This window comes from Monodelphis domestica, chromosome 3, assembly GCF_027887165.1.
Source record: "Monodelphis domestica isolate mMonDom1 chromosome 3, mMonDom1.pri, whole genome shotgun sequence".
Classification (NCBI taxonomy): Eukaryota; Metazoa; Chordata; class Mammalia; order Didelphimorphia; family Didelphidae; genus Monodelphis; species Monodelphis domestica.
The window spans coordinates 26,251,235-26,278,842 of NC_077229.1; the positions used below are offsets into that span (position 1 = coordinate 26,251,235).

The following is a 27,608-nucleotide window of genomic DNA, read 5'->3' on the forward strand; positions in this document are numbered from 1 at the left end:
GCAGTTGTTTGCCATTTCCTTCCCTGGATCATTTTGAAGATGAAGAAATCGAGACAAACAGGATTAAATGATTTGCCCAAGGGGTAGCTAGGTAACTCAGCTGATAGAGACACAAGGTCCTGAATTCAAATCTAACTCTAGAATTTCCTAGCTTGTGACACTGGGCAAATCACTTAATCTCAGTTGCCTAGCCCTTACTGTCTTACTCCTTTGGAATTCATGCTTAGGCTGAAGATTCTTTTATATCAATGACTAATGTGGATTTATTTTTTTGCATTATAATGCATGTATAACCCAGATCAAATTGCTTACCATCTCTGAGAGGACAGAGGGAAGAGGGAGGAAGGGAAACAACTTGGATCTTAGAATTTTGGAAAACATATGTTGAATATTGTTATTTCATGTAATCAGAAAAATAAAATATCTTTGAAAAAAGAAGGTAAATTTTTTTAGGTGACTTGTCCAGGGTCATACAACTACTAAATTTTTGAGGCCAGATTTTATTTCAAGAAGATGACTCTTCCGGAACAGGTCCAGTACTCTATTTACTATGTCACCTAGCTGTCCCATGCAGTTCACAAGGCTACTTTTGTATAGTTTAATGGCTCTCCATTTCTAGTTGAGTTTGATACCACTGCCTTAGATGATATTATGAAAGTTGGGAAGAGGGTAGGGCTTGGGGAAGAAATCATGAATTAGGGAAAAATCACAGATGCAGCCCTTATTCCTCCTGGGGGAAAGAGGAAGAAGAAAGGAGTTTGGATTCTTGCTGAGGAGTAAATAAAGGATGATAACCTATGACTGAAAGAAGACAAGACTTCTAAAACTCTTATTTTTCTTGTATTCTATCCTAAGAAGAATGATTCTTGCTTTGGAAATGACAATACAAAAATATCTATCAGGGAATTATTATGAACTTAAAATGAAGACGTCAAGGATGCTGGACTTTGAATCAGCAGTGGTCACAGGCAGTCAAAAGAATAGATAGAATCTTAGCCTTGTGACAGAGTATCTGCTTTTATTTGAGGCTTCCTTTGCTGAATATCCTGATTTTGATTTCATCAGCTTTGGGAGACATTTCAGCCTGCCTTGATCAGGGAGAGGCTTCCTAGTCACTGTGCTTGTTTTAGAAAATGGGAGCCAAGATAGCCAGAAAATGTCCCTAAAGTTGTGGAGCTCAGAAATGGGCAGAGAGATGCTTGTTCACCCTCCCATCTATCCAGTGGAAATAATTTGTCCAGCAAGAAACAAGGAGATAACATCACTAAAATACATTAGAAGCTCCATACTGTTAGAGGTCGGAGTTATACTTCAGCAACACATCATTGCTATTTATGTGTCCTCTATGATGGTCCCTCTCAATATAACCTTTGTGTAATTCCTGATTATATGTGCTCTGTGTATGTGTGTCTGTCTTCTTGCATCGGGAGTGTCTAATCTGTGGGAGAATGTACCATCTCCCAGGAATCTTCTCTGGTTACATTATTTGCAATGCTGTTTGATGATATGCTTTGTGTTTAATGTTTTCCTCCCCAATCTGGCCTGAAAAGTAAATATATTAATGGGGTCTCCTGAGATAGGGTTTTGAGTGGGTGCTAACTAATGAGATGCCTCAAACCTGGAATAGCTTTTCCGGGTTCTGCATGTGAAAGGAGGTATCCCAGCTGCTACAACTAAAGGCTCTTTTTTAGCAAGAAAACCTGTATTTCCTACATTCCACTAAGGCTGTGGGATAATTTATTCAGCAGAAAGAAAATGATGAAGGAAAAATGTGCCATGTATAGTTCTTCTTGTGCCAAACTGGCAAACATCCCCAAGCTGAGCTAAGCCTTCGTTCAGGATGCTACAAGATCAGTGAGGCACAGCATGCTGAAGATTCTACCACGATTTATAGGATTTTTGCCAAGGGTTAGTTTTAATTGGAGGAGGAAAAAGTCAGTAGATAGCTTGAACCCAGGTGTCTGAAGTTGGTTGGGATCAATAGATGTGTCAGTGTTTATGAATGGCCAGTAAGATAGAGAGTTCTTAGCGAGATCATTTCTTTGACCTATACTCCCCTGAGGGGGCATGAGCTTAAAGGCAGAAGTACACACTCATTATTATGATGCTCAAATTGGCAAACTATAACCTTATCTGTGTCTGGACTTGAGCCAGTCTGCCTTAGGCTTTCCCTGGTGACCTAATCTGGAGTCAGAGGACTTAAGTTTCCATCTTAACTCTGTGTGTTCCTTCTCTCATCTTCAAATTCCTCATCTGTACAGAGAGATGGGCAGCACATTGGATTAAGCACCTACTCCGGAATCAGAAACACATTTTTATGACATCAGACACTAACTGTGTGACCCTGGGTCAGTCACTTAACTTTGCTTGTCTCAGTTTCCTCATCTGTAAAATGAATTGGAAAAGGAAATAGAAAACCACTCCAGAATTTTTGCCAAGAAAACCCCAAGTGAGTCCCAGAGTCAAACAGAACTGGAAACAACTACACAACAAATACAATGATGTAGTTAGACTATTATTTCTATTGTCTCTATTTTATTTATATTTTCTTTTTTATATTTATCTGACATAAAGTCCTTTTTAGCACTGGCATTGTGTTCTAAGCTCCCTCACAGCTCTGACATTTCCTGTTTTAAGGTTCTTGTCAGCTCTGATAGTCTCTGTTCTTGTCCTGCTTTGAGTTTCAACGTTTGTCTGTTCAATGGGTCTTTTCAGATACGAGAATCCTAAAATGTAATATCCCTGGCCTGGGGAAACTTGTCATCTAATCAAGAAGACAAAAGTAAACTCCTTGGAACAATCAGAAAATGACTGAACAATAAGTTCTTTGCCAAAAGCTCAGGAATGCACTGGGAAGTGTTGCCTGGTAAAGGGATGAATGGAGGAAGATGTGATTACAAGGTCTAGAAAGGACTTTCGGAATCATCTAACCTCCCTGGACATCCTCATTTTGTAGAAGAGGAAAGTAGGGTCCCAGAGAAGAGTGACTTGTTTAAGACCCTTCAGACAGTAAAGGACAGAGCTCTATCTGGGTGCTCTGGATCCAGTTGCTGTTAATGGATAAGCCCTTGTGCAGGAGGTGGGATGGCCCCAGACCCAAAGTAAACCAGGTTGGAGTTTGCCCATTTCCCATTGAGCTAGTTAATGCCTTCTCCTTACTTGAAGCATAGGTCCCTGTGGGGAGTAGAGGTTGGGGACATGATTTCTTTAGGAGTTCTTCCTCTTGCGGGTCATTCATAAATCCTGATGAAAATCAGTTGGGATCAATGGATATATTACCAGTTGCCTCAGTTACAAGCCTGTCAGTGTTTTCCTCTGGCCAAATAAAGTTCATTCTTGGCAGAAATCTTATAAATTAGACGAGGATTCTTCCCCAAACTCTGTCTAACCAATCCCCCAGTATTCCCAGTGAGGGCTCAGCTCTGTTTAGATTGGGGATATTTGTAAACTGAACAAGAGAAGAGTTACCGGAGGACACAGAGGTAACCAGGTCCTTTGGCTCTCAGTCCAGCTTATATTCTAAAGCATCAGTCTTTGATTGCACCTCCATCTGTCAGAGAATCAAAGATGTAGAGGTGCAAAGCCTTTTCGATGCCATCTATTCCAACTCCTCCCCTTTGCAGATGAAGAAATTGTGGTCCAGAAAGGTTGATTTTCCAGGGTCAAAAAAACTGACAGATTTCTGCAGGGGGGCTTAAACTCATTTGGGGGTACTAAGCTGACAGCAAAATCTGGCCCAGATCCTGCTCTCAAGGGCATCATAGCTTGAGCTTGCAGGTCTAGGACTCCTCTGATAACATCCAGAGGAAAACAAAATAACAAAAAAAACCTCAAAGCTCCAAACCCAGTTTCTGGGGTCACACAACTAGTGCCTTGTGTCTGTGCTGTGGGTGAATGGAACCTTTCCTCCTGGATGCACCTGGGACAAAGGAGAGGGTTCTTCAAGTAGACACAAAGCTAAGATGGATCTATTGTTGGAAACGGAAATGGAAAGAGTTTGCTCCTCAATCTCTCAACATTTTAAGGAAACTTAGAATGTCTTCTCCAAGAAGCAGGTCCTTGATGTCTCTCCCAGGACACCTCTATCTTAGGTGATATGTGCATTCATGAAATCTCATAACAGACAGATAAAGCAATTGAAGACAGTGATTAAGTGACTTGCCCAGGGTTACACAGATGATAAATGTCTGAACCTGGATTTGAACACAGGTCTTTGACTTCAAGCCTATTACTCTGCCAACTGAACCAAGCAGCATTATATTCTACTGAAGAAAATAGCAAGGAAGTACACCGAAAGGCAAATATGAAATGTGCACAAAATAATTTATTGGGAAAAATCTCTGTAGAGCCTGGCATTCAACATGGGGCACAGCCTGGACAAAGATATCAGAGGAGAATGCCACATCTAGGGACTGGAATATAGAATGCATGAGATCTTAGCTTCCATGAAACAGCCGAATCCAAGAATATAAATGATGCCTTCACTGAAGTGTCTATCCCTGACTCAGGTTGCAGAGAGTCTATCCAAGTCTTCCTCTGTGGGAAATGTATGATGGGGGGGGGTAGGAAATCATTGTAATAGCTGAGATTGTGTAATGTGATTCAATTTTGCCTTGCTATTGAAAAAAAAAGAATGCATGAGGAGGGAGAAATAATGCAAAATAAGCCTGGAAATATAGGTCAGGACCACATCATGAGGGAGTTTAAATGTCCGAGAGGAAATTTCATATTTTCTAATAGTGGACATAGGGAGTCACTGAAGTTTCTTGAGTGAGGGAGGGAAATGGTCCAGCTTATGCTTTGTTACATTGATTTGGCAGTTGTATGAAGGATGGACTAGAGAAGCAGCTGCAGTTCAGGCTTAGTGGATCTTATATAGTAATAGTCCCATGAGAGGGGATCAGGACCTAGTTTCTATGTGAGTAGAAATAAGATGGGTGTGAGAAATGGTGTGTGTGTGTGTGTATGTGTGTGAGAGAGAGAGAGAGAGAGAGACAGACAGACAGACAGACAGACAGACAGAGACAGAGAGAGACAGAAACAGAGACAGAGAGAGGAACAGAGAGAGATACACAGAGAGACAGAGAGAGACACACAGAGAGACAGACAGACAGACAGAGACAGAGAGAGAGGGAGAGGGGGGGGTGGAGAAACCAACAAGCCTTGGGAACCAATGGGATGTGGGGAAGGATGGAGATCACTGAGTTAGAGATGACTCTGAGGATGCCCACTGGATGGTCTGGAAGGGTGATGATGGCACCCCTGACTGAACAGGGAAAGTGATTGGGGTGGGTATAGTGAGGCATATAATGAGTCCATCTGGGATGTGTTGAGTGTGTCACCCAGGTGGGGAGGCTCCAGTTGGCTATTGCCGGTGCCAAGGTAGGAGAGAGACAAGGGCTGGGAGTCACACACATACTTCCCTGCATCCCTCTTCACATTTATAGTTGATACTGGTAGACAGTAGACTGACTTTGGAATGTGAAACCCTGGATTCGAATCTCTGCTCTTCCAATTACAGGTTGTTCCACCTTGGGCACGCTGATGTGAACCCAACATGATAGGGCACTTCCCACCACCATAATCACATACCTGGCCACATCCTTGACCCATACTCACTTCTCCTCTTGCCCCTTCTTTCCATGAAGGCTCAGATGAGGAAATCTAGCCTCCGGAAGCCTTCTTTGACCCACCAGGTGTGGAGGCTCTTTCTCCCAAAGAAGTTCTTTAACCACTGGTCTGATCTCCTCTTTTCTGTCCTCTGTGCCTGCCTCACATGACACTCATTTACTTGAGGGTGACCTGTATATCCTTCCTCTCTCCCAAGAGGAAATGTTAGCAGCTGCAGTAGGGAAGGCAAGGAGAAAGAGCGTTATAGTTATGGGGGGAAAGTTGGGGAAAAACAAAGAGGAGGGAAATGAAGATGTATGTGGGGAAGCAGCAAGCCAGAGAGAGTCTGGAGGCCTCTAGAAAGTGGGGTCCTTGAACACGCCTTGCTCCTATGGTCTGCCCAAACTTCCCTGCTTTATTGTTGCAGTGGAGGGTTCTCAGCTCCATTTGCGCCTGTCTACTCCCCAGCAGGGCAACTTCCTTCCAAGGGCCAAACCAGTGATTTTGTCCCAGATTTTACCTGGGCATGGGTCCTTGGCTTTCATCCCCACACGGCTGGCACATTACCAGTGCCAGGCTCTATTACACATGCTTGTTCATAAGGCCAAGAAGAAAGACAGACAGATGGCAGCAGTGGCGTCAGCTCCCCCTCCTCAGAACACCTCAGCCAAATGATTCCAAGGGGGGAATTGTCATTTTCTTGAGGCCTTCATGTGGCTTCTGAATTCTGCTCTTCTCCTAAGCCTTCCTCCTTTGATCTAGACTGTGAGCTCAGGATCTGGGGGCATCTGCAAGTATGGGGTGGGCAGGTGTGCTCTGTGTGACTATGGAGGCTTGGGGACACGTGTGTGGGGGCAAACATGACATCACTTGGATATATGTTGGCAATCACATGTGGGGTCCTCGAGAGGAAGGACTGCATCACTTTTCTCTGTACCCCCATCATCTAGTACACAGCTGACACTTAATAAATGTGCATGACTTAGATTATGTCTGTGTGTGTGTGTGTGTGTGTGTGCATGGACCATGCAGGTATGCACATTTGTTCATGATGAGAGCACAACTAGGAGAGTTTCAACCCACACACCAATTAATATAAGCACTGGAGGCACAGACACTTTAATTAAATCAATCAATCAATCAACAGAGCAAATTAGGTATTAAAGCACTTTCCTAAAACCTCATCACAATGTATGGAAAGTACCTAATGAATATGAAAGTGTCATAAGGCTTCAATATTAATCATGGAAACTAGTATTTATCAAGCACTGTAAGGTTTGCAAAGTCCTTTATATATAGTAACTCAACAACCTTGTCCTATAAAGTCAGCATTATTATTATCATCTTTTTACAAATGAAGAAACTGAGGCTCAGGAAGGTTAAGTGGCTTGATCAGGGTCACACAGCAAGTAAGTGTCTGGGAGCAGGATCTGAACTCTGATCTTGCTAACTCCACATCCCACTCTCTGTCTGTTGACCTTTTTGGCTGTTGGAGAAAGGGTAGACTAAACCACATAGGACACATCGTAGGAATGGTTGAGAAATTCGAGTTCCCTTTCTTAGGTCACAGATGAAATAACTGTCATAGTCCCTCAGTGAAATATGTTTAGTTATGGAAGAACTACTCTGGGAGTGAAGAAGCCATGACTCTCAGGAGGAACTGATCTCTTTGTAGGAAGGAGTTCTCCCCTCTGCTCCTCCCTGCCCCACCAATCACCTCCCATCCCATCCCATAATAAGTTGTGAATTATTCCTTTACCATATGAGTTCTCTACACTTAGTAGTATAAGTCTGAGCCTCCTCTCCCCATGAACCTCAGGTGTATTGTGAGAGAGTCCACTTTAGACTTAGCGGGCAATTGCACCAACCATGCCACCTTAGTAAAATGCCTCTTATAAAAGCCAATTAAGTCTGACTGGCTAATTGGTCATCGGAAACACACGGTGGGGGCTCGTGAGCAATAGTACTAGAAGTGTAGTCCTTCAGGATTACTCCTAGAGCTCAATAAACAGCTGCTTTCTGGGAGGTTAACCTTCCAGGCTTAGCACACTGATGGCATATTTAGTGGATGCCATATAATATTAGCTATTATTATTAAATAAGCCCATATTGAAAAGAGAGCCAGACTTGGCACCAGGAAGATCTGAGTTCAAATCTCACCTTTGACACATGTGGACTATATGACTTAGAGATAGATTTCAAAGACCTTCTGTTGTAGAGAATACAATGATCTGTATCAGTAGAGTTCCCTCATGCCCACAAGACCATAAACCCATTCCCTAATTTTATTCTTTTCTGCACCCTATCCTATCTTGTTTGCAGAGACCCATGCTGCATACCATTCTCTGAAGAATGGAAGATTACTGGTGGGTGTGAGTGAACTGTGGCTTGGGACCATGAGGGTCTTTGAAGAAGGACAATATTAAAAGATGATGTCAAGGACATCTGTTAGAGGGAGAGAAGATGAGCTGGTCTCATGGCAAGGGTGAGGGATGGCAGGTGAGCAGCAGGCAGGAATGCTCCATAGGTATCTTTGAGATATCACATGAACGCAAAAAAGGATGTCTTCGGGGTAGACTTATGGGAGGATGTGGCAAGGGTCTCATTGGATAGATACAGGTCTGGATGTGTGGTTTGAAGGAAACTTACAAAGGGTTGAGGTAGCAGATCCTGTTTTATCTTCTTCTCTTGTGGGAAAGGGAGAGGGACTAGATGGTAATTTCAATAATGGTGGATGAAACTTTTGGCTGAACAATCTCCTTCCACCAATGCAGGTTGGTCTTTTTTCTGAAACTTAGAGTCTGAGAAAGCTTCTTGGAACATTGAGAGATCAAGTGCCTTGCCCAAAGTCTTTGAACCCAGGTCTTCCTAACTCTGAGGCTAACTCTGTCTCCTACAGCATTGATGGCCAACTCCAGTTGAAACAGGGACCACTAGATGCTATATAAGAAACCCTGTGAGTTGCATTTTGACTTGGGACATCCCATATTGACATTATCTAGGTTCTATTGTATTTTTATTTATTTTGTTAGATATTTCCCAATGACTTTCTTTTTTTTTTTGCATCAATAGTTGAGAGGCACTTATGAGAAAGAATGCTATCCACATTCAGAGGAAGAACTATGAGAGTAGAAACACAGAAGAAAAACAACTGCTTGATCACATGGGTCGATGGGGATATGATTGGGGATGTGGACTCTAAATGATCACCCAATGACCTGCTAAACCAGTTCGCAAAGAAGAATGTTGCCTGGTGTTTGACACCGCAGGCCATTTCTCTTCCCATCATCTTGTCTTACCTCATCTCACATCTCATTAGTATTATATTATAAACTTAGAACTAGAAGAGGTTTCGGAGGCCATTTTCTCCAACCCTATCAATTTGCCGATAGAGAAATCGAGACTCAGGGATTTGTCCAATGCCACAGAGGTAGTCACTGTCAGAGGCAAAATCTGAACCCAGGTCATCAGATCAAGATCCAGGGTATGTAGCAATACACTTTGCAGCAATAAGGGGCAGCATTGTATAATGGATAATGTGTTGAAGATGGCTTTTGGAAGACTAGTTCTTAACTTCTGCCTCTTGTTCTTACTTGCCGAGAAACTAGGGCTGCTGAGTGGTGCATCAGACCTGGAGTTAGGAATGTTCAAATCCTGCTTCAGACACTTCCTAGTTATATGATCCTGGGAAAGTCACTTGACCCTGCCTTCATTTCCTAATCTGTCAAATGAGCTGGAGAAAGACATGGCAAACTAGTCTAATGTCTTTGTCCAGAAAACACCAAATGGAGTAACAAAGAGTTGGATATGTCTCAAACAACAGAACAAAAAAAGTGAGAATAACCATGGGCAGGGTCACTGTACCCATCTACCAGGTTTATTGTAAAGGACAAATGAGGAGATACTTGTATGTAGATGTATATCTACATCTCCATATTTTACATACATATAATAAATATGTAATTTTATATATGCACAGATTATATGTGCCATTTAATAAATGCATATATAATATGTAATTACATAGGCAAAATACTTTGCAAATTTTAAACTATCATATAAATTATAGTAGTGCTACTAAGTTCTCAATGTCTCAGTTTTTCATCTACAAATTGGGGAGAATACCATTTACTTGATCAACCTCTTAGGGCTGTTGTGAAGAAAGTACTTTGTAAGTATTTAAGTCCTATATAAAAGGGACTTCATTATCATTACTATTATTTCTTGAGAATAGATATGCCTTGTGTGATGCTGTGAAAAGAGTCCTGTGCTTGGGTGAAAGGACATGGGTTGAAATTTGTTCCTTCCTGCCTGTGGTTGGTTAAGCCTCTTTAACTCCCTGGACCTCCATTTTCTCATCTGTAAAATGAAAGTCTGGACCAGATGGGCTCTAAGTTGCTTTAAGAGTCTAAATCTTTGATTCAAATAGAAGATACAAAAGGGTGGGGAATAAATCTATATATGGAGGGTTCAGCATAGGGCTTACACAGAGGCACATAGGAGTCTATATGAAAATAGGAGAAAACCAAACTCTGAATATCAGACCCTGTCATATCCAATAAGATACATGATGATTTGGATTCTTTCTAATATGTATTTCCATCTATTTCTCAGGACCAAGGGTCATTATCAGGTAATGGGCATATGGAAAACCTAACTCATTTCTCAGAAAGGTTCTAGATACAGGTGATTGAAAAGGATCAAATTTGCTTATTTAGTGTCATACCCATTAAACTACCAAGAAACTTTTTTTTACTGAATTAGAAAAAAAAACTATAACAAAGTTCATTTGGAAGAACAAAAATATCAAAAATATCAATATTGAAAAAAATGTGAAGGAAGGTGGCCTAGCAGTGCCAGATCTCAAACTATACTATAAATCAGTGGTCATTAAAACAATATACTGGCTAAGATACAGAAGGGAGGATCAGAGGAATGGACTTGGGGGAAGTGACCTCAGCGAGAAAGTCTATGATAAACCCAAAGATCTCAGCTTTTGGGACAAAAATCCACTATTTGACAAAAACTGCTGGGAAAAGTGGAAAACAGTATGGGAGAGATTAGGTTTAGATCAACATCTAACACCCTACACCAAGATAAGCTTAGAATGAGTGAATGACTTGAAAATAAAGAAGGAAATCATAAGTAGATTAGTCGAACACTTGTCAGATCTTTGGGAAAGGAAGGATATTAAGACCAAGCAGGAGTTAGAAAAATTACAAAATGTAAAATAAATAATTTTGATTACATTAAATTAAGAAGGTTTTGTACAAACAAAACCAATGCAACTAAAATTAGAAGAGATCAACAAGTGGGGAAAAAAATCTTCATGACAAAAACCTCTGACAAAGATCTAATTATTCAGATTTATAAAGAGGTAAATCAATTGTACAAAAAATCAAGCCATTCCCCAATTGATAAATGAGCAAGGGACATGAATAGGCAATTTTCAGATAAAGAAATCAAAACTATGAATAAACACATGAAAAAATGTTCTAAATCTCTTATAATCAGAGAAATGCAAATCAAATCAACTCTGAGGAACCATCTCACACCTAGCATATTGGTTAGCATGGCAGCAAAGGAAAGTAATGAATGTTGGAGGGGATGTGGCAAAGTTGGGACATTAATGCATTGCTGGTGGAGTTGTGAATTGATCTAACCATTCTGAAAGGCAAGTTGGAGCTATGACCAAAGGGTGCTAAAGTAATGTCTCCCCTTTGATCCAGTCATACTACGGCTGGGTTTGTACCCCAAAGAGATAATAAGGAAAAATACATGTACAAGAATATTCATAGCTGCACTCTTTGTGGTGGCAAAAATTGGAAAATGAGGGGATGCCCTTCAATTGGGGAATGGCTGAACAAATTGAGGTATCTGCTGGTGATGGAATACTATTGTGCTAAAAGGAATGATGAATGGGAGGAATTCCATGTGAACTGGAACGACCTCTAGAAACTGATGCAGTGAGAGGAGCAGAACCAGGAAAACAATGTACACAGAACTGATATGCTGTGGTACAATAGAAGGTAATGGACTTCTCTATTAGTACCAATGCAATGTTCCAGGACGATTCTGAGGGACTTATGAGAAAGAATACTATCCACAATCAGAAGAAGAACTGTGGGAGCAGAATCACAGAAGAAAAACTTCTTGATCACATGGTTTGATGGGGATAGATAGGATTGGGGATGTAGACTCTAAATGATCACCGTGGTGCAAATATCAATAATATGGAAATAGGTCTTGACCAATGACACATGTAAAACCCAGCGGAATTGCTCAGTAGCTATGGGAGGGGGGAAGAGGGAAGGGGAGGGAAAGAACATGATTTTTGTAATCCTGGAAAAATACTCTAAATTAATCAATTAAATACATTTTTTGAAAAAAGAACTGGTTGTCTTCTCTACAAGTGGGTCTAAGCCAAAACCACCCCGAAACCATGTTATGACTCAATTACCTTTCAACCTTGGTCCCCACCTCCTGCATCTGAATAGATGCACCTGTTCTATTCAATTATGGAAGTCAAGATCAATTTTGGAAGTCAAATTATGAAAGGAGAATGCAGAGTCCACACTTATTTGAAGTCACAATAGTTTTATTCTGTATAAATCACTATTCAAACCCCAGCACCTCTTACAAAATAAATCCTCAGGTTTGTCAGAATCCTTTGGGAGTATTTTTCGGTGGCATCCATCGCCTACAGACAAGCAGAAGCAGATGCAGAGGCCGCCTGCGTATTTTTCTTTGAAAAGCTGAGGGGCCAGGGAAGCTTTCCAGGAACTTCAGATTCTGGATGCTGGAAAGAAAATCCAGGTGTGAGTAGAGATCTCTATAATAGCTGGAGCAAGAAATTATGGAATTAGGTGCCCAGTAAATGTGTAGCTGCCTTCAACACATGGCTCAGGTGCCATTACCATCAGGAGACCTCCAGTTGGGAGCACTTTCACCATCTCTGAAATTACACAACACTCATTTTGGCATATTCTACAATTGCATTGCTGTATATATATATATATATATATATATATATATATATATATATATATATATAATTTTCCTCTAAAGATGCTTGAAGGTGGAGGTTTTTGATTTTTGTCTTTGTACTCCAGCACAACACATGGCCCATATAGTAAGAACTAAAGATATGTGGAAGGAAGGAAGGAAGGAAGGAAGGAAGGAAGGAAGGAAGGAAGGAAGGAAGGAAGGAAGGAAGGAAGGAAGGAAGGAAGGAAGGAAGGAAGGAAGGAAGGAAGGAAGGAAGGAAGGAAGGAAGGAAGGAAGGAAGGAAGGAAGGAAGGAAGGAAGGAAGGAAGGAAGGAAGGGAGGAAGGAAGGAAGGGAGGGAGGGAGGGAGGGAAGGAGGGAGGGAGGAAGGGAGGAAGGGAGGAAGGAAAGAGGGAGAAAGAGAAAGAAAGGAGAGAAAGAAAAGCAAAGAAAGGAAGAAAGAAAGAAAGAGAGAGAGAAAGAAAGAAAGAAGAAAGAAAGAGAGAGAGAGAGAAAGAGAAGAGAAAGAGAGAAAGAGAAAGAGAGAAAGAGAGAGAGAGAGAGAGAGAAAGAGAGAAAGAGAGAAAGAGAGAAAGAAAGAAAGAAAGAAGGAAGGAAGGAAGGAAGGAAGGAAGGAAGGAAGGAAGGAAGGAAGGAAGGAAGGAAGGAAGGAAGGAAGGAAGGAAGGAAGGAAGGAAGGAAGGAAGGAAGGAAGGAAGGAAGGAGGGAGGGAGGGAGATCACATTGCCCAAAAGGTTCATTGGAAGCGTTGTGAATGCAGGGAGAATGCAGAGAGAATGCTTTGGGGTCAAATATTCAGGGTTTGAATTTTGACTGTCATTTACTGTTCACATGATCTTTTTATTTAAACCCTTACCTTGTCTTAGAATCAATACTGTGTATTGGTTCCAAGGCAGAAGAGGAGCAAAGGCTAGGCAATGGGTGTCAAATGACTTGCTCAGGGTCATATAGCTAGGAAGTTTCTGGAGGCAAGAGTTGAACCCAGGACTTCCTATCTCTAGACTGGGCTTCCAATCCACTTTGCCACCTAGCTGCCCCCAATGTCATCCTGATCTTGAACAAGTTATTTCTCTTTGGGCCTCAGGTTTTCCATCTGTAAAATGAAAGGGCTGGACTAGAAGACCTCTAAGGTCCAGGTCAGCCCTAAACCCAGAACCCTATGATCCCAAAACTTCAAAGGAGGATTATTTTATGGCAGATCAGGTAGCCAGCAGGTGGCTAGTCTCTAGTATGCATGAAGGCTAAGCTCAGGACCAGGTTATGTGGGGTCATGAAGATGCAACCATATGGACAATAAGAGATGGAGGGATATTAGAGATCACCCAGCCTAATGGTTTCATTTTACAGATGGGACAACTAAGGCTAAGAGATGATGCTCAGAGTAAGATGCAATAAGAGAATGTCAAGGATTCAATCTCAGCTTCTCTGGCTCAAAATCTAGAGCTCTTTTTACTGTGCCATAGCAGATAGATGCTGACACGATCCAGTGTGAGGAGTGGTGAAGGATCTTGCTCCTTAAATATCTCCCCAGCTGATTTACCATGTGCCTGAAATCCCACCATCAGAATCTTCTTCTTGTATCTAGGCTGGGAGGAATAAGATACGGCACAATTATTGGACATTAACAGCTTGACTTGAATTGAGAAATCAGCTCCATCCATCCAGGAATCAGGAATGGGTGGTCATTTAGGAGCAGGAATGGGTTAAGCCTCTGCCCTGGGCTACCTTCTCCCTAACTTCATCATATAGATTCAAGAAGAGATGGCCCCAAGCATGAGACTCAGAGCAGGATGGGGAATCACACTGGGGAGTTAGCATAGGAAGCAGGTGGTGGACACAGGAGGTGACAGCATCTCTGGACTCGACTCTGGTCAGATACTATCTGAAGTACTGTGTTCATTTTCAGGCACCGCCATTCAGAAAGGCCATTGATAAGCTGGAGAGTGACCAGAGGAGGGTAGCCAGAACAGGACAGGGCCTTGGAATCATGAGGATTAAATGAAAAAGCTGGCAACGTTTAGGCTGGAGAAGACCGGAGGGTAGGGAGAGGGTGCATACCCACTGTTTTCAGAAAGCGGCCAAGTTCGAGATTGGACTTGTTTTGTTGGGTGCAAAATAGATGGAGGGGAGATAGGTAGATTTAGACTGGAGGTCAGGAAAAGCATCTGTATATTGAAAGCTGCCCCAAAGGGACTGGATGGGCTGCCTAGGAGGTGGGATGGGTTGCACTTCACTGGGAGACCTTGAGCAGAAGTTTGATGGCCACTTGAGTTAGAGGGAAGGGATTCCTGTTCAGATACGGGTTGACTGAAGTGATCCTGAAAGTTCTTTCCATCTCAGAGCTGCCAATTCTTTGGAAAGGGGATGAAGGAAGTCAAGGAGAACTTTTTACCTGTTTCGAAATTGGATGAAGGGTCACATCTTAGTTTGGGTACACAATACCACTGTTAGATGATGGGAAGGAAAGAGTTAATCAGCTCTCAACTATTCATATCTGGCACTGGATATAGAGGCTAATAATGACCAAAATTTTCTCTGGGAGGAAATCGATTGGTCGCTCAAAAATTGGCTGGGCAGATTTCCAAACCTTTCTATCCATCTCACCACCATTCCAGAACTTACCTGTTTCAGGAGACTTTTGCTGAGGATGTCAGTGACCTCTCCACTCGCTGACCACCCAACAGTACTTACTACATCCATGGTGAAAATTGTGGGAATTGAGTGAACCACACTAACTACATCTTGTGACAATGCTGGATTTAGCTTGATTCTAGTTCTACTCATTGTGAGTCTAATCCAATTTATGTCTTGTGAGAAAACTTTATTCAATTATGGGAAAGGGGAGAAAATTTTATTGAAGTATTTGAACCTTAGCCCTGCAAGGCTAAGAAGCCAGATCACCTCTATTTGCTGCTTAGAGATCCTTAACTGAGCAACTAGTTTATGCTGAGCAAAATGGATAGTAGGAGTTTTCTCACAATTATACATCTCAAGAATCCCACGTCTTATTGGAAAACTGGTCCTGCATTGGACAGTTAGTTATTGTTTCTTTGTTCCTTTGATTGTTTATAGACACTTGGGAGAAATGGAACACTTCCTTTTCTGAATTCAGAGAATTATATCTCTTCTATCTTTCCTTCCCAGCTTGGAAAGCATCTTAACTTTCTTCTAATTAGAAATGAGATGACTCAATCTTGTATCCTGGTTTGTATCTTATTTTCTTTTACTGTGTAAAAATCTGTCTCCTCCTGTATTCAGGGTCCAGTGCCAAGCTGAGGGGCCTCATCCAAATTTGTTATGTAATTGGCATGTATTGCTTCCTAAATTGATATGCTCAGAAGGTTGAACCTTTATTTCCTCAGTCATTGCCGATTTCATCTGTCACAACACCTACACATGGATGCATTTGATTATTAGTTATTGAACCATCTGATCCAATCCCCTCATTTTATGTATAAACAAACTGGAACCAGAGAATTTGCCAAAGGCCATGCAGGCTTAAGTAGTTAAGTAGAATTATTGGATCACAGATTTAGAGCTTATAGGAACCTCAGAAACCATTCGGTTCAACCCATCTATTTTTCCAGAAGAGTAAACTGAGGCCTAGGGAGGTATAATGACTGGTGCAAGATCATATAGCTTTTAAGGAGCAGAACAAGGATTTTAATTCAGTTCTTGGGACTCTGAGTTTGGAGTTCATTCCACTATATTACAAGTCAGGAAGAGCTAGATTTGAAACCCATTCCTGGATACTTAACCAATAAAATGGGCAAGTTGATTTCCCTGAGGCCTCAGTTTTCTCATCTATAAAATGGGGGGAATAATCCTTGCAATGTCTACTTCACTGGCTGGTGAGAAGAGGGGTTGGTAAAATTGAAAGTGATATAGAAATAGGGGTGATTGTTTTTTAGGGTCATCTATATCGATCTGTATGGAAGGGATCTCTCCTAGGCTATCTGGTCCAAGCTCCTCATTTTATAGAAGAGAGAAATAAGGACCATGTGGCTTTAGCAACTTGCTTGAGTGCACATATGAGTAGCAAAGGACAGAACCAAGATTTAAACCTAGGTCCACTGAGTCAACCTCCAGTGCTCTTCTCTCTGCATCATCCTGCTTCTCATGATTCTCACTACCCTAAGGCAGAGGTGGGATGTATAGAATAAGTTGCCATTGACCCTTGGGAGCCAGGAGTTCATGGTTCTAGATCTCATATCTGACTTTATCAGCTTGGGCAAGTCCTTTCTCTTTTCTTGGCCTCTGTTTCTTCAACTATATAAAAAAATAAAACTTTATGGTCTGTAAGAATCTTTTATCTCTAAGAGAAGATGAAGCATGTGAGCTTCAGCTAGCAACAATGAGAGGTCAACATGCTTGTCCAGGAACACAGAACCAGTAGGTGTCAGAGGTGAGACTTGAACTTGGGTGTTCTGATCTTTGGTGTCCACCAAGCCAGATTGCTTCTCAGAAGGGATCTTACAACAGAGAATGGCTGATCTGGGAGGAAGAGCTAGGAGGGGTCTTAGAACAGGGAATATCAGACCTGCTAGGGGTCTTCGAACATGGGATATCAGAGCTGGGAAGGGCCTTAGAACCTGGGGTGCTAGACTTGGAAGGGCCTTAGAACACGGAATGTTCAGAGCTAGGAGGGCTTTTAGAACAAGAAATGCCGGAGCTTTATGAGCTTTCAGGGAACTGGCTCCAGAGTCAAGAGGTTCTGAGAACAAATCTCATTGATGGCACTACCTGTGTGATCCTTGGTAAATTTTAAACTTTCCCAGGCTTCAGAGCCCTCAACTGTAATATTAGGAAATGACCTTTAGGGTTTCTTCCAGCTCTAAATCTCATCAAATTCTCTCCTTACATTTATGAGCAAAATTAGGGTCAGAGAGGTAAATTAGGGCAAAGAGATGCCCAAGGTTCCACAGCTAGTAAGGGGCAGAGTTGGGCTCTTGTTCATAGTCTCCTTATGGATGGGAGTGGGGATGGGGGTTACATATTTATGAGCCAATAGCACCTCTAACCCAGACCCACTTGCCATGTTGAGATAAGGGCACACTGATTGTCCATTTTCAGACCTAGGCTAGGGAAGTAAAATACAGGAAGAGTTTTTAAGTGATATTCACAATTCTTTAGCATAATTACCAACACCAAGCTCTCATCAGAGGTTTGACTTTTAAAAACAGAGAGGGAGAAAGGAGACAGATGGAAGATGCTGCCCAAATCACCAAGGAAACCCTGGTCCCTCATGGGCTATCCCTTCCCTCTATGGCCTTTGAAGCCACTCTCTCTTCAGTTCCTGGAAGTGTCATCATGTAAATGAAGTTTTGATCATTATCTGGTAATTTAGAACAGGAAGAAGGCTTCTGTTGAGACACATTAATTCATTTAGATGTGGCTCATCCCCATTCACTGCAGAGGAAGAATCAGGCTTTGGAGTGAACCAACAGGGCTTTCTGGAGGAATAGGGCTTTTTCATGAAGAAGACGATCCACTTGCTATTCTATGCAAGGAGCCCCTTGCCCATCAAGGGATTCAGGCAAGTGGGGGGCCTTGGAGGGTCTGATCTCACTTGGTCACAGTTCCATTTCCTGGAGTTCAGGAGAAAGACTCAATAGGATTCCAGAACCCAACTAGAAATCTCTCTCTAGGCTAATTGGGAAGCTCAGGCAGAAATGATCATTTGGACACAAAGAGCTTTAAGAATTATCTTTAAAGGAGATTTCAGGTCTTCAAAGGAAAGGATGCCTCATTTTGCTTCTGACTCAATCAGTGCGGTGTGATACTGAACAAGTCACTTTCCTTCTCTGGATCTGTTTCCTCCTAAAATAAGAGGGTTAGTCTAGATACTCTCTAAGATTCCTTTGACAATGAATATTCTAAGACTACTGCTATCCCGAATGTTCTACATGCCATTCTAGATTCAATATTCTCTCTTTTAAGGATTCTCTCAGCTTTGGCATTACCTGCTCTAAGGGCCTTCCCAGCTCTGACATCCCCAGTTCTATGGCCCTTCCCAGCTCTGACATCCCCAGTTCTATGGCCCCTCCCAGCTTCAATATACCCCTGTTCTAAGTCCCCTTCCAGTTCTAATATTCTCTGATTTTATCATTAACCTCAGCCAGTTGTTTGGAGATCCACTCCTACCTAGGCACCATGATGGTACATGGTGGATTGTGATCTACAAACCTATTTACTCTGCTTTGTCCTTCTCTCCTCTATGGGGTAAGCCTGGCTTGATTGGGTGGGGGAACAAGAGTGAGAGTGGGCAAGACCATAACCAATAGAGCCTTTTCTGTTTAAACCCTCACCTTCTGTCTTAGAATCAATACTCAGTATGGGTTCCAAGGCAGAAGAGGCAATGGGAAGTAAATAACTTGCCCAGGGTCACACAAGTGTCTGAGGCCACATTTGGCCCCAAGCCCTCCCAACTCCAGACCTGGTGTTCTATCCACTGAGCAACCCAGCAACCCTAGAAAGATTTTTAGTTTCCATCCCTTGCGGGGCATCAAGTGGTCTTGGTCCTTGACACTCCAGGTTCCTGACTGATACACTGGCAACAGGGTTCATTCCAGGTCAGTCTCTCCAATGGGGACACCTCTTGTTTTCCCATGAGAAGCAGCAAGTTACAGGGGAAAAATCACTCTGGAAGGTCTTGGATTCAATCTTGCCCCTGTTACTGACTATAAACATGGCTTTAAGCAAGTGATGGAAATGGTGGAGAGTCTCAGTTTCCTCACTTGTGGTCCAGTGGATACAGTGCTGGGCCTGGAGTCAGCAAGATTCACTTTCTTGAGTTCAAATTTGGCTTCAGATACTTTCTAGCTGAGGGATTCTGGGAAAGTCACTTCACCCTATTTGCCTCAGTTTCCTCATCTGTAAAATGAACTGGAGAAGGAAATGACCAATCACTCCAGGATCTTTGCCAAGAAAACTCCAAATGGGTTCATGAAGAGTTGGGCACAACTGAATGACAATAAAATGACTGAAAATTGTGACCTGCCCTCCCTCCCTGACAGAATCTGGGTGACAATATATATGTAAGAGTAAAAAAGTGTTCTGTAGACAGGACTGAATTCTATGGTCAAGGGTGGAGTGGGGAGGGGGGGAATTGTCATCACCCCCCCACTTCAATTATCCTGCCTCTTTTCTACTCCAAGAATCCAGACCTCTCTCACCACCTCCATGCCCAACTATCTTCCCTCCTTCCCTTTCCGTGGACCCATCCTGGAAGCAGTGCCAAAGTTTTTTGGACCTTTTTCTCTTTCTCTTCCCCTCCACAGAAATTATTGTCCTATTGTCCTCTAAGGGCCCTTAGGTGCTGTTAGGTGGTGATGAGCATAAAGGAGGTTAATCACAAAATCCAATTGGAGGGCATGTGTTTTTCCTTTCCTGGTACCATGGCTCCTTCAGGATGTCCATGCATCCAAAAGATGCTTAAGGAGCAACTAATACTGTGAGTGTCAGGCACTATAATGTGGGGTGAAATGGGGAGCAAGGGAGACCTCGGATAACAGCCGGAGTATGCTGAGATGTGTAACCCAACCAACCTGTAGAACCCTCTTCTTTTATGGGTGAGAAAGTCTAGAGAACAAACCAGGGAAGCAATCCGCCCAAAGTCTTCCACACCCTCACCATGTAGTCAAGCCATGAGGTCTTGAAAGTAAAAAGAATCTTACACATCACCGCGTCCAATTCTGACCTAAACTGGGCACAGCTGGTGATACCTAAGAGAAAGGAGTCAGAGTTTGGGACTTGGGCCATGAAAAGATGTTGCCAGGCCCCAGTGGCCCTCCTAGGTGAATGTTTGTTACCCATGTTTTTCAGGCCACCGGAAGGTACATTCGTGTGAATGGAGAAGGGATAAGATTTGGGGCAGAAGGGATGAAATTTATTCTGCTTGGAAACATCAGAAAGGAAGATTTCAGTTCCAAATAAAGATGGCCTTCTTGCCCATGAGAACAAGACACGGATGTCATGAGTTGACCCAGGGGAAGACATTGAGTTCCCCATAACTAAAGTCTCCAAGTGGGGGGCAGACCACGATTTGGGAGAAATGTAGAGGGGAATCTCCTAAGAGTAGAATTCTGGTGTTGTGGAAAAAGCACTGAATTGGGAGTCAGGGGATCTGGGTTCAAATCCCAGCTCTGATACTCAATACCTATGCAAATCTCAGACTCTCTGGGCCTCTGTTTCCTCATCTGGAAAGTGAGTGGGTTGGACTAGATGACAACCTCTGAGGTCCCTTCCAACTCCAGGTCTAAGATCCTGAAAATTTAATTCTCAGGCCTATGATACTCACGGGATATTCTTGATTCTCAATGAAGTTGAATTAATGTTTATAAAGCACTTCTCAAACTTTAAAGTGCTATATAGATGCTATTGTTATTTTTATCATAATGTCTGCTTATGAAGTTGCCTTTTACATTTCATCTTAGAATCAATACTGTACATTGGTTGCAAGGCAGAAGAGTGGTAATGGCTAGGTGGTGGGTGAAGTGACTTGCCCAGGGTCACACAGCTAGTAAATATTGAAGGCCAGATTTGAACCCAGGACCTCCCATCTCTAGGCATGGATCTTCATTCACAGAACCACCTAGCTGCCCCACTATGGATTTACCTTCAAATGAATTTTACCTAACCAAGAACTTTTTGACAAGTTATAGAAAAAAACTAAATTATTTCAGATAGGAAGACTTTAAAAACACACAGCTCAAGAGAAAAATGTTGATGATGTAAATGAAATTCAACCCCACCATTTGGGGTTCTATGAGACCAAGAGACGAGTGTTGCTGCTCTGAACCCCCGTTCCAGAGCTGGGCATCGGTGCCTTTTACCTGGACCATTCCCTACTTCTGGAGATATTTCTTCATGATGCTCTCCACCTCATCTTGCCTCTTTGCATCCATCCACGTTCCATATCGGGATCTCCTTTCACTCTCCTCGTCTCGTTTTAGGGATCCTGGCCGGCTCTTGATGCTGTCTGCGCTTCTGTAGGACATGGCGGAGCTGGAAGATGATGAAGAGTCAGACAGGTGGCCCGTGTCCTCCTTGGATTCTAAGTCTTCCTGGAAGGTGCTGCTAGTTCCTGGGAACAGACATTCCGAAGAAGCATCGCTCTTAAAGAAAGTAGCCCCGGACTTCAGGCCGTCTCCCCTATCCTTGCTGGCTCTGATGGGAGACTTGGATTTCCGGATGGCTGGGACATAGTCATCAAACGTCACTTTGCTTTTCTGCTCGTATCTCGGCAGTTTCCAGTCCCTGAAATTAGGCTCCAAAGGCTCATCGGGCAGGTTGGAAAACCTTCTGTTCTGAAAGACCAGAGACTCTTTGCCCAGGTCCGGGTCCTCTACTTCCTCCAGCGGGGTGTCAATGCATGGCCTCCGAAGGTGCAGCCTGGACTGGGAAAACTTGCCCAGGTTATCTCCCACCGAGGAGCTCAGATTCCTGTTAAACGTGTTCTCCAAGTTCTCCGACTGCAAGAGGGATTCACAAGACCTGTACACGGACTTCGAAGGAAGAGGCAACGAAAGGAACGACTCCGAGTTGTCACAGGAGAGACACTTGAGGCTGGTGGACCTCAGCAGCCCGGATCGTGGGCTGTCTGGGTCAGTCTCCAGAGCGCCCTTTTCCGGGAGAGTCGCTGTCTCCAAAGACCTGCGCAGAGACGTGGCGCCAATGGTTTGGTAGATGGGCAGAGTGGGCCAGTCTTCCTCTCCTAAGGCATCCTTCTCTTTATCCGACTGTTTTTTCCGTAATCCTTCCAGAAATTCGGAAAGGGCCCAGGAGGTACTCGGAGGTTTTTTGTCTAATGTCGGGGATGTGGTTGACGAGTGACTCTTGGATTTGTTGGATGTTTTCTTCCGTGTCTCAGAACTCTCTACTTTATTCGTTTTATTATAATCTGGGCCTGGGAAGGTGAAAGGGGAGATGGGTTGTCTGGCAAAACTTTCCGCTAGAGGTTTCTCATAGTCCCCCGGGGCCTCAGTCCTCAGCGCTGGCTGCTTCTTCTCAGCATCTCTGGTTTCTCGGTGCATCCTAGGCCAAAAAGGAAAACAGATTCAGCGGGAGCATGCAATTGATTACGATTCATGCAATCAGCGTGCAACGCAGGAAAGAGGAGCCCCCACGCTCTTGTCCTCCAGAACCCTCTTATCCCCGCCACAATCTCAAAGGAACCACATGATTGAATGCACAAGTTCACACCATGCAAATGATTTCTCCTGGCTTCCCGAAATGCAATTTCTGCCTATAATTAAAGCCAGCTAAGTGTGCTGGAGTCGATTAGAAGAGCAGCTAAGATGGATGGCTTTAGATTTATGAGGTCCTGCATCTGACGTGACAGGACTGATCATACGGGGCCACCCTGCAAAAGGAGGCATTTGCTCCTTAGTAGATAAAGTTCCGAGCTGGGTGGGGATCGGCTATTTCAATCCTTTGGGATGGAGCCCAACCACGTCACTCGGGCCAAATCTGGCTTCCCAAGACTCAAACAAATCCACATTTATCTGAATATTTCTGCTTGATCTATTATGCTTGTGACTCCTTGCTTGGGGGGAGGTGGGGAGGGAGTTAAGGGGAGAGGGAAATTGTGATCTATAAAAAGAAAAGGGATGTCGGAGATCAGCCGGAGAATGGGGACCACACATGGGGGACAAACAGCTTCCATTCGGAGGAGACGCCAGGCTTAGCTTTCCCATCAGGGATCCTAAGGGCAACTAATGCTGAGAGCACTCTAGCTAGGAGAGCCAGAGACTTGCAACAGTGCGAAACGATGGAGACAAAGCAAGCGTTATCGTTTTACAAGGGAGAGACGGGAATCCATTAACCTTCCCTTGAACAAACAAAAATCTATTTCCTCTCCCTCCCCAGTAGCATCCTCAGTGCAGTTTGGAAACAAGCCATGATGGTATCGAATGTCATGACTAAATCCTATAGACCCCCAATGCCATTGCATGAGCACCTGGGCTCTCCTACTGAGGCTCAGCTCTAACTCGAGTGACAGAGAATCCAGCCTCCTCCTCTGATTGTGTTGGTTGCCTGAGATACCACTAGAGATAGCCACCTAGTCACAGACCTTCCATCGAGTGGCAGGCGAGAAGAGAACCCTGTCACCATTCTAAAACAAAGGCATGTCCTTGATGCCTCCCACCTCCCATAACTTCATTTCTTCCTCTCCTGTTCCCTCTCCTTCTTTCCCTCTCTCATTCCCTTTCCCTTCCTCCTCTCTCTCCCTTCCTCTATTTCCCCCCCCTCTCTCACTTCCTCTCTTCCTACCTCTCTCTCCCTCTCTGTTCCTCCTTCTCTTTTATTCTTCCTCTTTCTCCTTCTCACCCCATCTCTCTTCCTTCCTCTCTTCTTGTCTCTCTCTTCTTTCCCTCTTTCATTCTTATTCAATCCCTCCTTTCTCCCCTCCTATATTTTCCTCTCCTTTCTTTTTCTATCATTCCATATTTCTTCTCTCTTGTCTCTGTCTCTCTCTTCTTTCCCTCTTTCAATCCTATTTGATCCCTCCTTTCTCCTCTCCTATATTTTCCTCTCCTTTTTCTATCATTCCATCTTTCTTCTCTCTTCTCTTTCTTCTCCTCTTCCTCCTCCTCCCCCTTCTTCCTCTGTCTGTCTGAATTTTCTCTGTCTTGGTCTCTCTCTGTGTTTCTCTGATTCTACCTTTCTATCTTATTTGTCTGTCTATCTATGGCTTTGGCTTTCTGTCTGTTTTTTTCTTTGTCTTTCTCCATGTTGCCTGAAAAGCAAATAGAATAGCCACTTATGGAACCAGGAGTAGCACCCAGGCACTTAACCTCAAGAGCTTTCAGCAGTGGTTCAAGGAATCAGAACTTACTGGTGGCTGGGCATCTCTAGAGTAGTTTGAGACCTTAGAACAATGCCAGGCTGATAGTCCAGAGCATGAAGGGATCTTAGAGGTGATCTACTCCAACCCACTCAGCAGTAAAGATGAGGACATCGAAGGGCAAGGAGACTAGGTGTCTTGTCCATAGCCACATAGTTGGTAAATCTCTGAGGGAGGAGTTGAACTCATGTCCTCTTTCTCCTATATCACCTCCTGGCTATTTTTCAACCATACTGGCCATCCCTTATGCCTGGAATTCTCTTCCCCCTTCATCTCTACCTCCTTGATTTCCAGGCTTCTTGTGGATCTCAGCAAAATTTCTCCCTTCTCTCCTTAATTCCAGTGCCTTTCATCAAAGATAAGCCTGAATTTGTCTGATCTGTGTTTTCTCTATACGAAGTTGTTTGCATTCTGTCATCTCATTAGATGATGAATTTCTTGAGGACAGTCACTTTTTTTGCCTTTCTTTGTATACCCAGAGCCTAGCTCAGTGTCTGGCACACAGTAGATGCTGGATAAATGCTTTATGTCTTGACTTGATTTGACTATCATGCTGTCAGCCAGCCTGTTGGAAGCAGACTAGCTGGTGTCCTGACCCCACCACTAAATCATCGTGTGACCATGGACAAGTTATGCCTCTCTAAGACTCAAGTTTTCTCATCTGTCAAATGAGGGGAATAGGATGAAGAATCCCCAAGTTCTCTTCTGGCTCCAATATTCTATGGCATTAATAATAATTCCCATTTCTAGGCTCTTTTAAGAGTTTACTAAGAGCCTTCCCTCTGGCAACATTGTGAAGTACTCACTGAGAGTTTTATTTTCCTCATCTGGCTTTGGAATGATTCTAAGTATTTGGTGACATTTGCCATACCACTCTGATCTCTCTTCCGGGCTCAACATACCCAGTTCCTTCAATGGACCGTCATATGGCATGGACCATGCCATATGAAAATTCAATGGACCATTCACCATGCTGGTTGCTCCCCTTTGGCATTCTCTAAGGTTCCTTCCTAAAACGTGATGGGAAGGATGACTGGAAATACTGTATGTGTCCTGAGCAGGGCATAGCCCAGCAGGATTATCATTCTCTTATTCCTGGGATGCTCTGTCTCTTTGCCACCCACTGCTTACAGTTCTGCCCTTGGGAGCCAAGCAAAACAAGTTCAATCCTTTTCTCTTGTGACAGTCTTTCAATCAATGAAAACAGTGATCCCAGTCTATTTCTACTGCAACTCTTCCCCAGGCTAAACACATCCAACTCACGCAACTCTGCACACTCCTATTTGCTCTCATGGGCCTTTGAAGAATGAGTAAATAAGGCTTGTTAAATTTAGGAGAATTTGGAGAACTGGGAGAATTTCAGGGAGTGTTGAAGACAAAGAGGCTGGAGTAAAAGCACTGAATCTCAGAGTCAGAAGAGAGCCATGGGCGGATGGGACCATGGAGAGATGGTGGTGGACAGTGCGCGCTGGGGAATGAGGAGAGTTAAAGCAGGCTTCTGGTGTTCATTCTATCTCATGAAGGTCCTGTGCTCTTTGGGAAATATGGCCATGGCCAAGTGGTATAGCTGTGTGTGTGTGTGTGTGTGTGTGTGTGTGTGTGTGTGTGTGTGTGTGTGTGTGTGTGAAACTGTTGGTGCTGCCACAATAGGGAATTATTCTGATCTGACCATGGGCAATGTACCTAAAAAGCTACATCAGATGGTGTCAGGGGGAAATGGGCCTTTCTGGACCCTGCAGAACAGAAACACTGCATATTTCTGAGATAGGCAAAGGCCTAGAATGCCTGGATAAACACCTAGTGACTTAGAGATTTGCCCAGCTGGTTTCTAAAAGGTCATATTTTTCTGTAAGTAGACTATCCAACTCGGATAACTTTTATAAAATGTAAATATATACTCTTGGGCTACATACAGAGAAGCATATTGTCCAGGGCTGAGAAGGTGGTAGCCCTGTTTTTGTCTTCTGCTCTTGATTGGGCCACATCTAGAGAATCATGTGCTGGTTGGTGGATGTCAACATCTTCCATAGGAGCATAGGGAAAGGGTCCATCATCTCTGTCACCACCAATAAACTGCCACAGACACGCAAGTTAGTCTAAAAATCATAGCCATGGTAGAACCTCTTAGTCCATCAGGTCTTCTTCTAGTCATTATCCAGGGAAGCAACCAATACCTGTGGAGGAGCATCCATCATTCCTGTTCCAACAGGGATCACTGACCAACTGCCATTGTCAGGAGAAGATATGCCCCAGAGCCCTGGGAATAGTAGTGCCTTGCCCCATCCTTCCAGTCCAGGTGTACAGTTATTGCTTGGAGAATCACAGTCTATGAGATACCACCTGGAAATTACCTCTGAAAGTAATTCAGCCTACAGGTACTTGAAGACCCCAAAGGGAAGTCTTCCATCTTTGATTTTATCACATGGATCAATATTAGGGATCAACATGATTTTATTGGTGGCAATGACATTTAAAAAGAGGCATTGTCATAAGCTTTGCTGCTGTGTGCTAAAGACCATGAGGTCTTTCCATCTGACTTGTAGCTTCAAATTTCTGTATTTTGTTAATTAAAATATGATCTTCTTGGAAGCAGAGACTGTCTACACCTTTCTATTTGTACCATCAATTCTTAATTCACAATAAGTGCTTTTTAATTTATTTAATTATTTATTTTTTAAATTTTTTATATTATTTATATTTATTTATATATATAATATTTATTTATTTATTTTTTAATTTTTAATTTTTAAAAACCCTTACCTTCCGGCTTGGAGTCAATACTGTGTATTGGCTCCAAGGCAGAAGAGTGGTAAGGGCTAGGCAATGGGGGTCAAGTGACTTGCCCAGAGTCACACAGCTGGGAAGTGTCTGAGGTCAGATTTGAACCCAGGACCTCCCATCTCTAGGCCTGGCTCTCAATCCACTGAGCCACCCAGCTGCCCCCTATATATTATATTTATATTATTTAATTATTTAATTAATTTTAATTTAATTTCATAAAAAAGTGCTTTTATTTCATTCATGTATCTAGAGCATCCAGAAGACATAGACCAAGATGGTGAGGCTCCTTGAAATCCTATTATCCATCAAGGATCAGTCAAAAGAACTCTGAATATTTGGGTCAGAAAAGAGGCTTAGGAGGG

General features: G+C 43.0%; 1 protein-coding gene across 1 annotated transcript in view; it reads right to left on the minus strand.

The window, feature by feature from the left end:
• Positions 1–12,187: 12,187 nt before the first annotated feature.
• LOC100010514 (unconventional myosin-XVIIIb) overlaps positions 12,188–27,608 on the minus strand; it is a 204,375-nt gene continuing 188,954 nt past the window's right edge. Inside the window, exons 15-16 of the mRNA XM_056821572.1 lie at positions 21,452–22,652; positions 12,188–12,409 (exon numbers count right to left, since the gene is read on the minus strand). Coding sequence (XP_056677550.1) covers positions 21,464–22,652 — 1,189 coding nt within the window. The 3' untranslated portion in view covers positions 12,188–12,409; positions 21,452–21,463. The remainder of the gene's footprint in view (positions 12,410–21,451; positions 22,653–27,608) is intronic.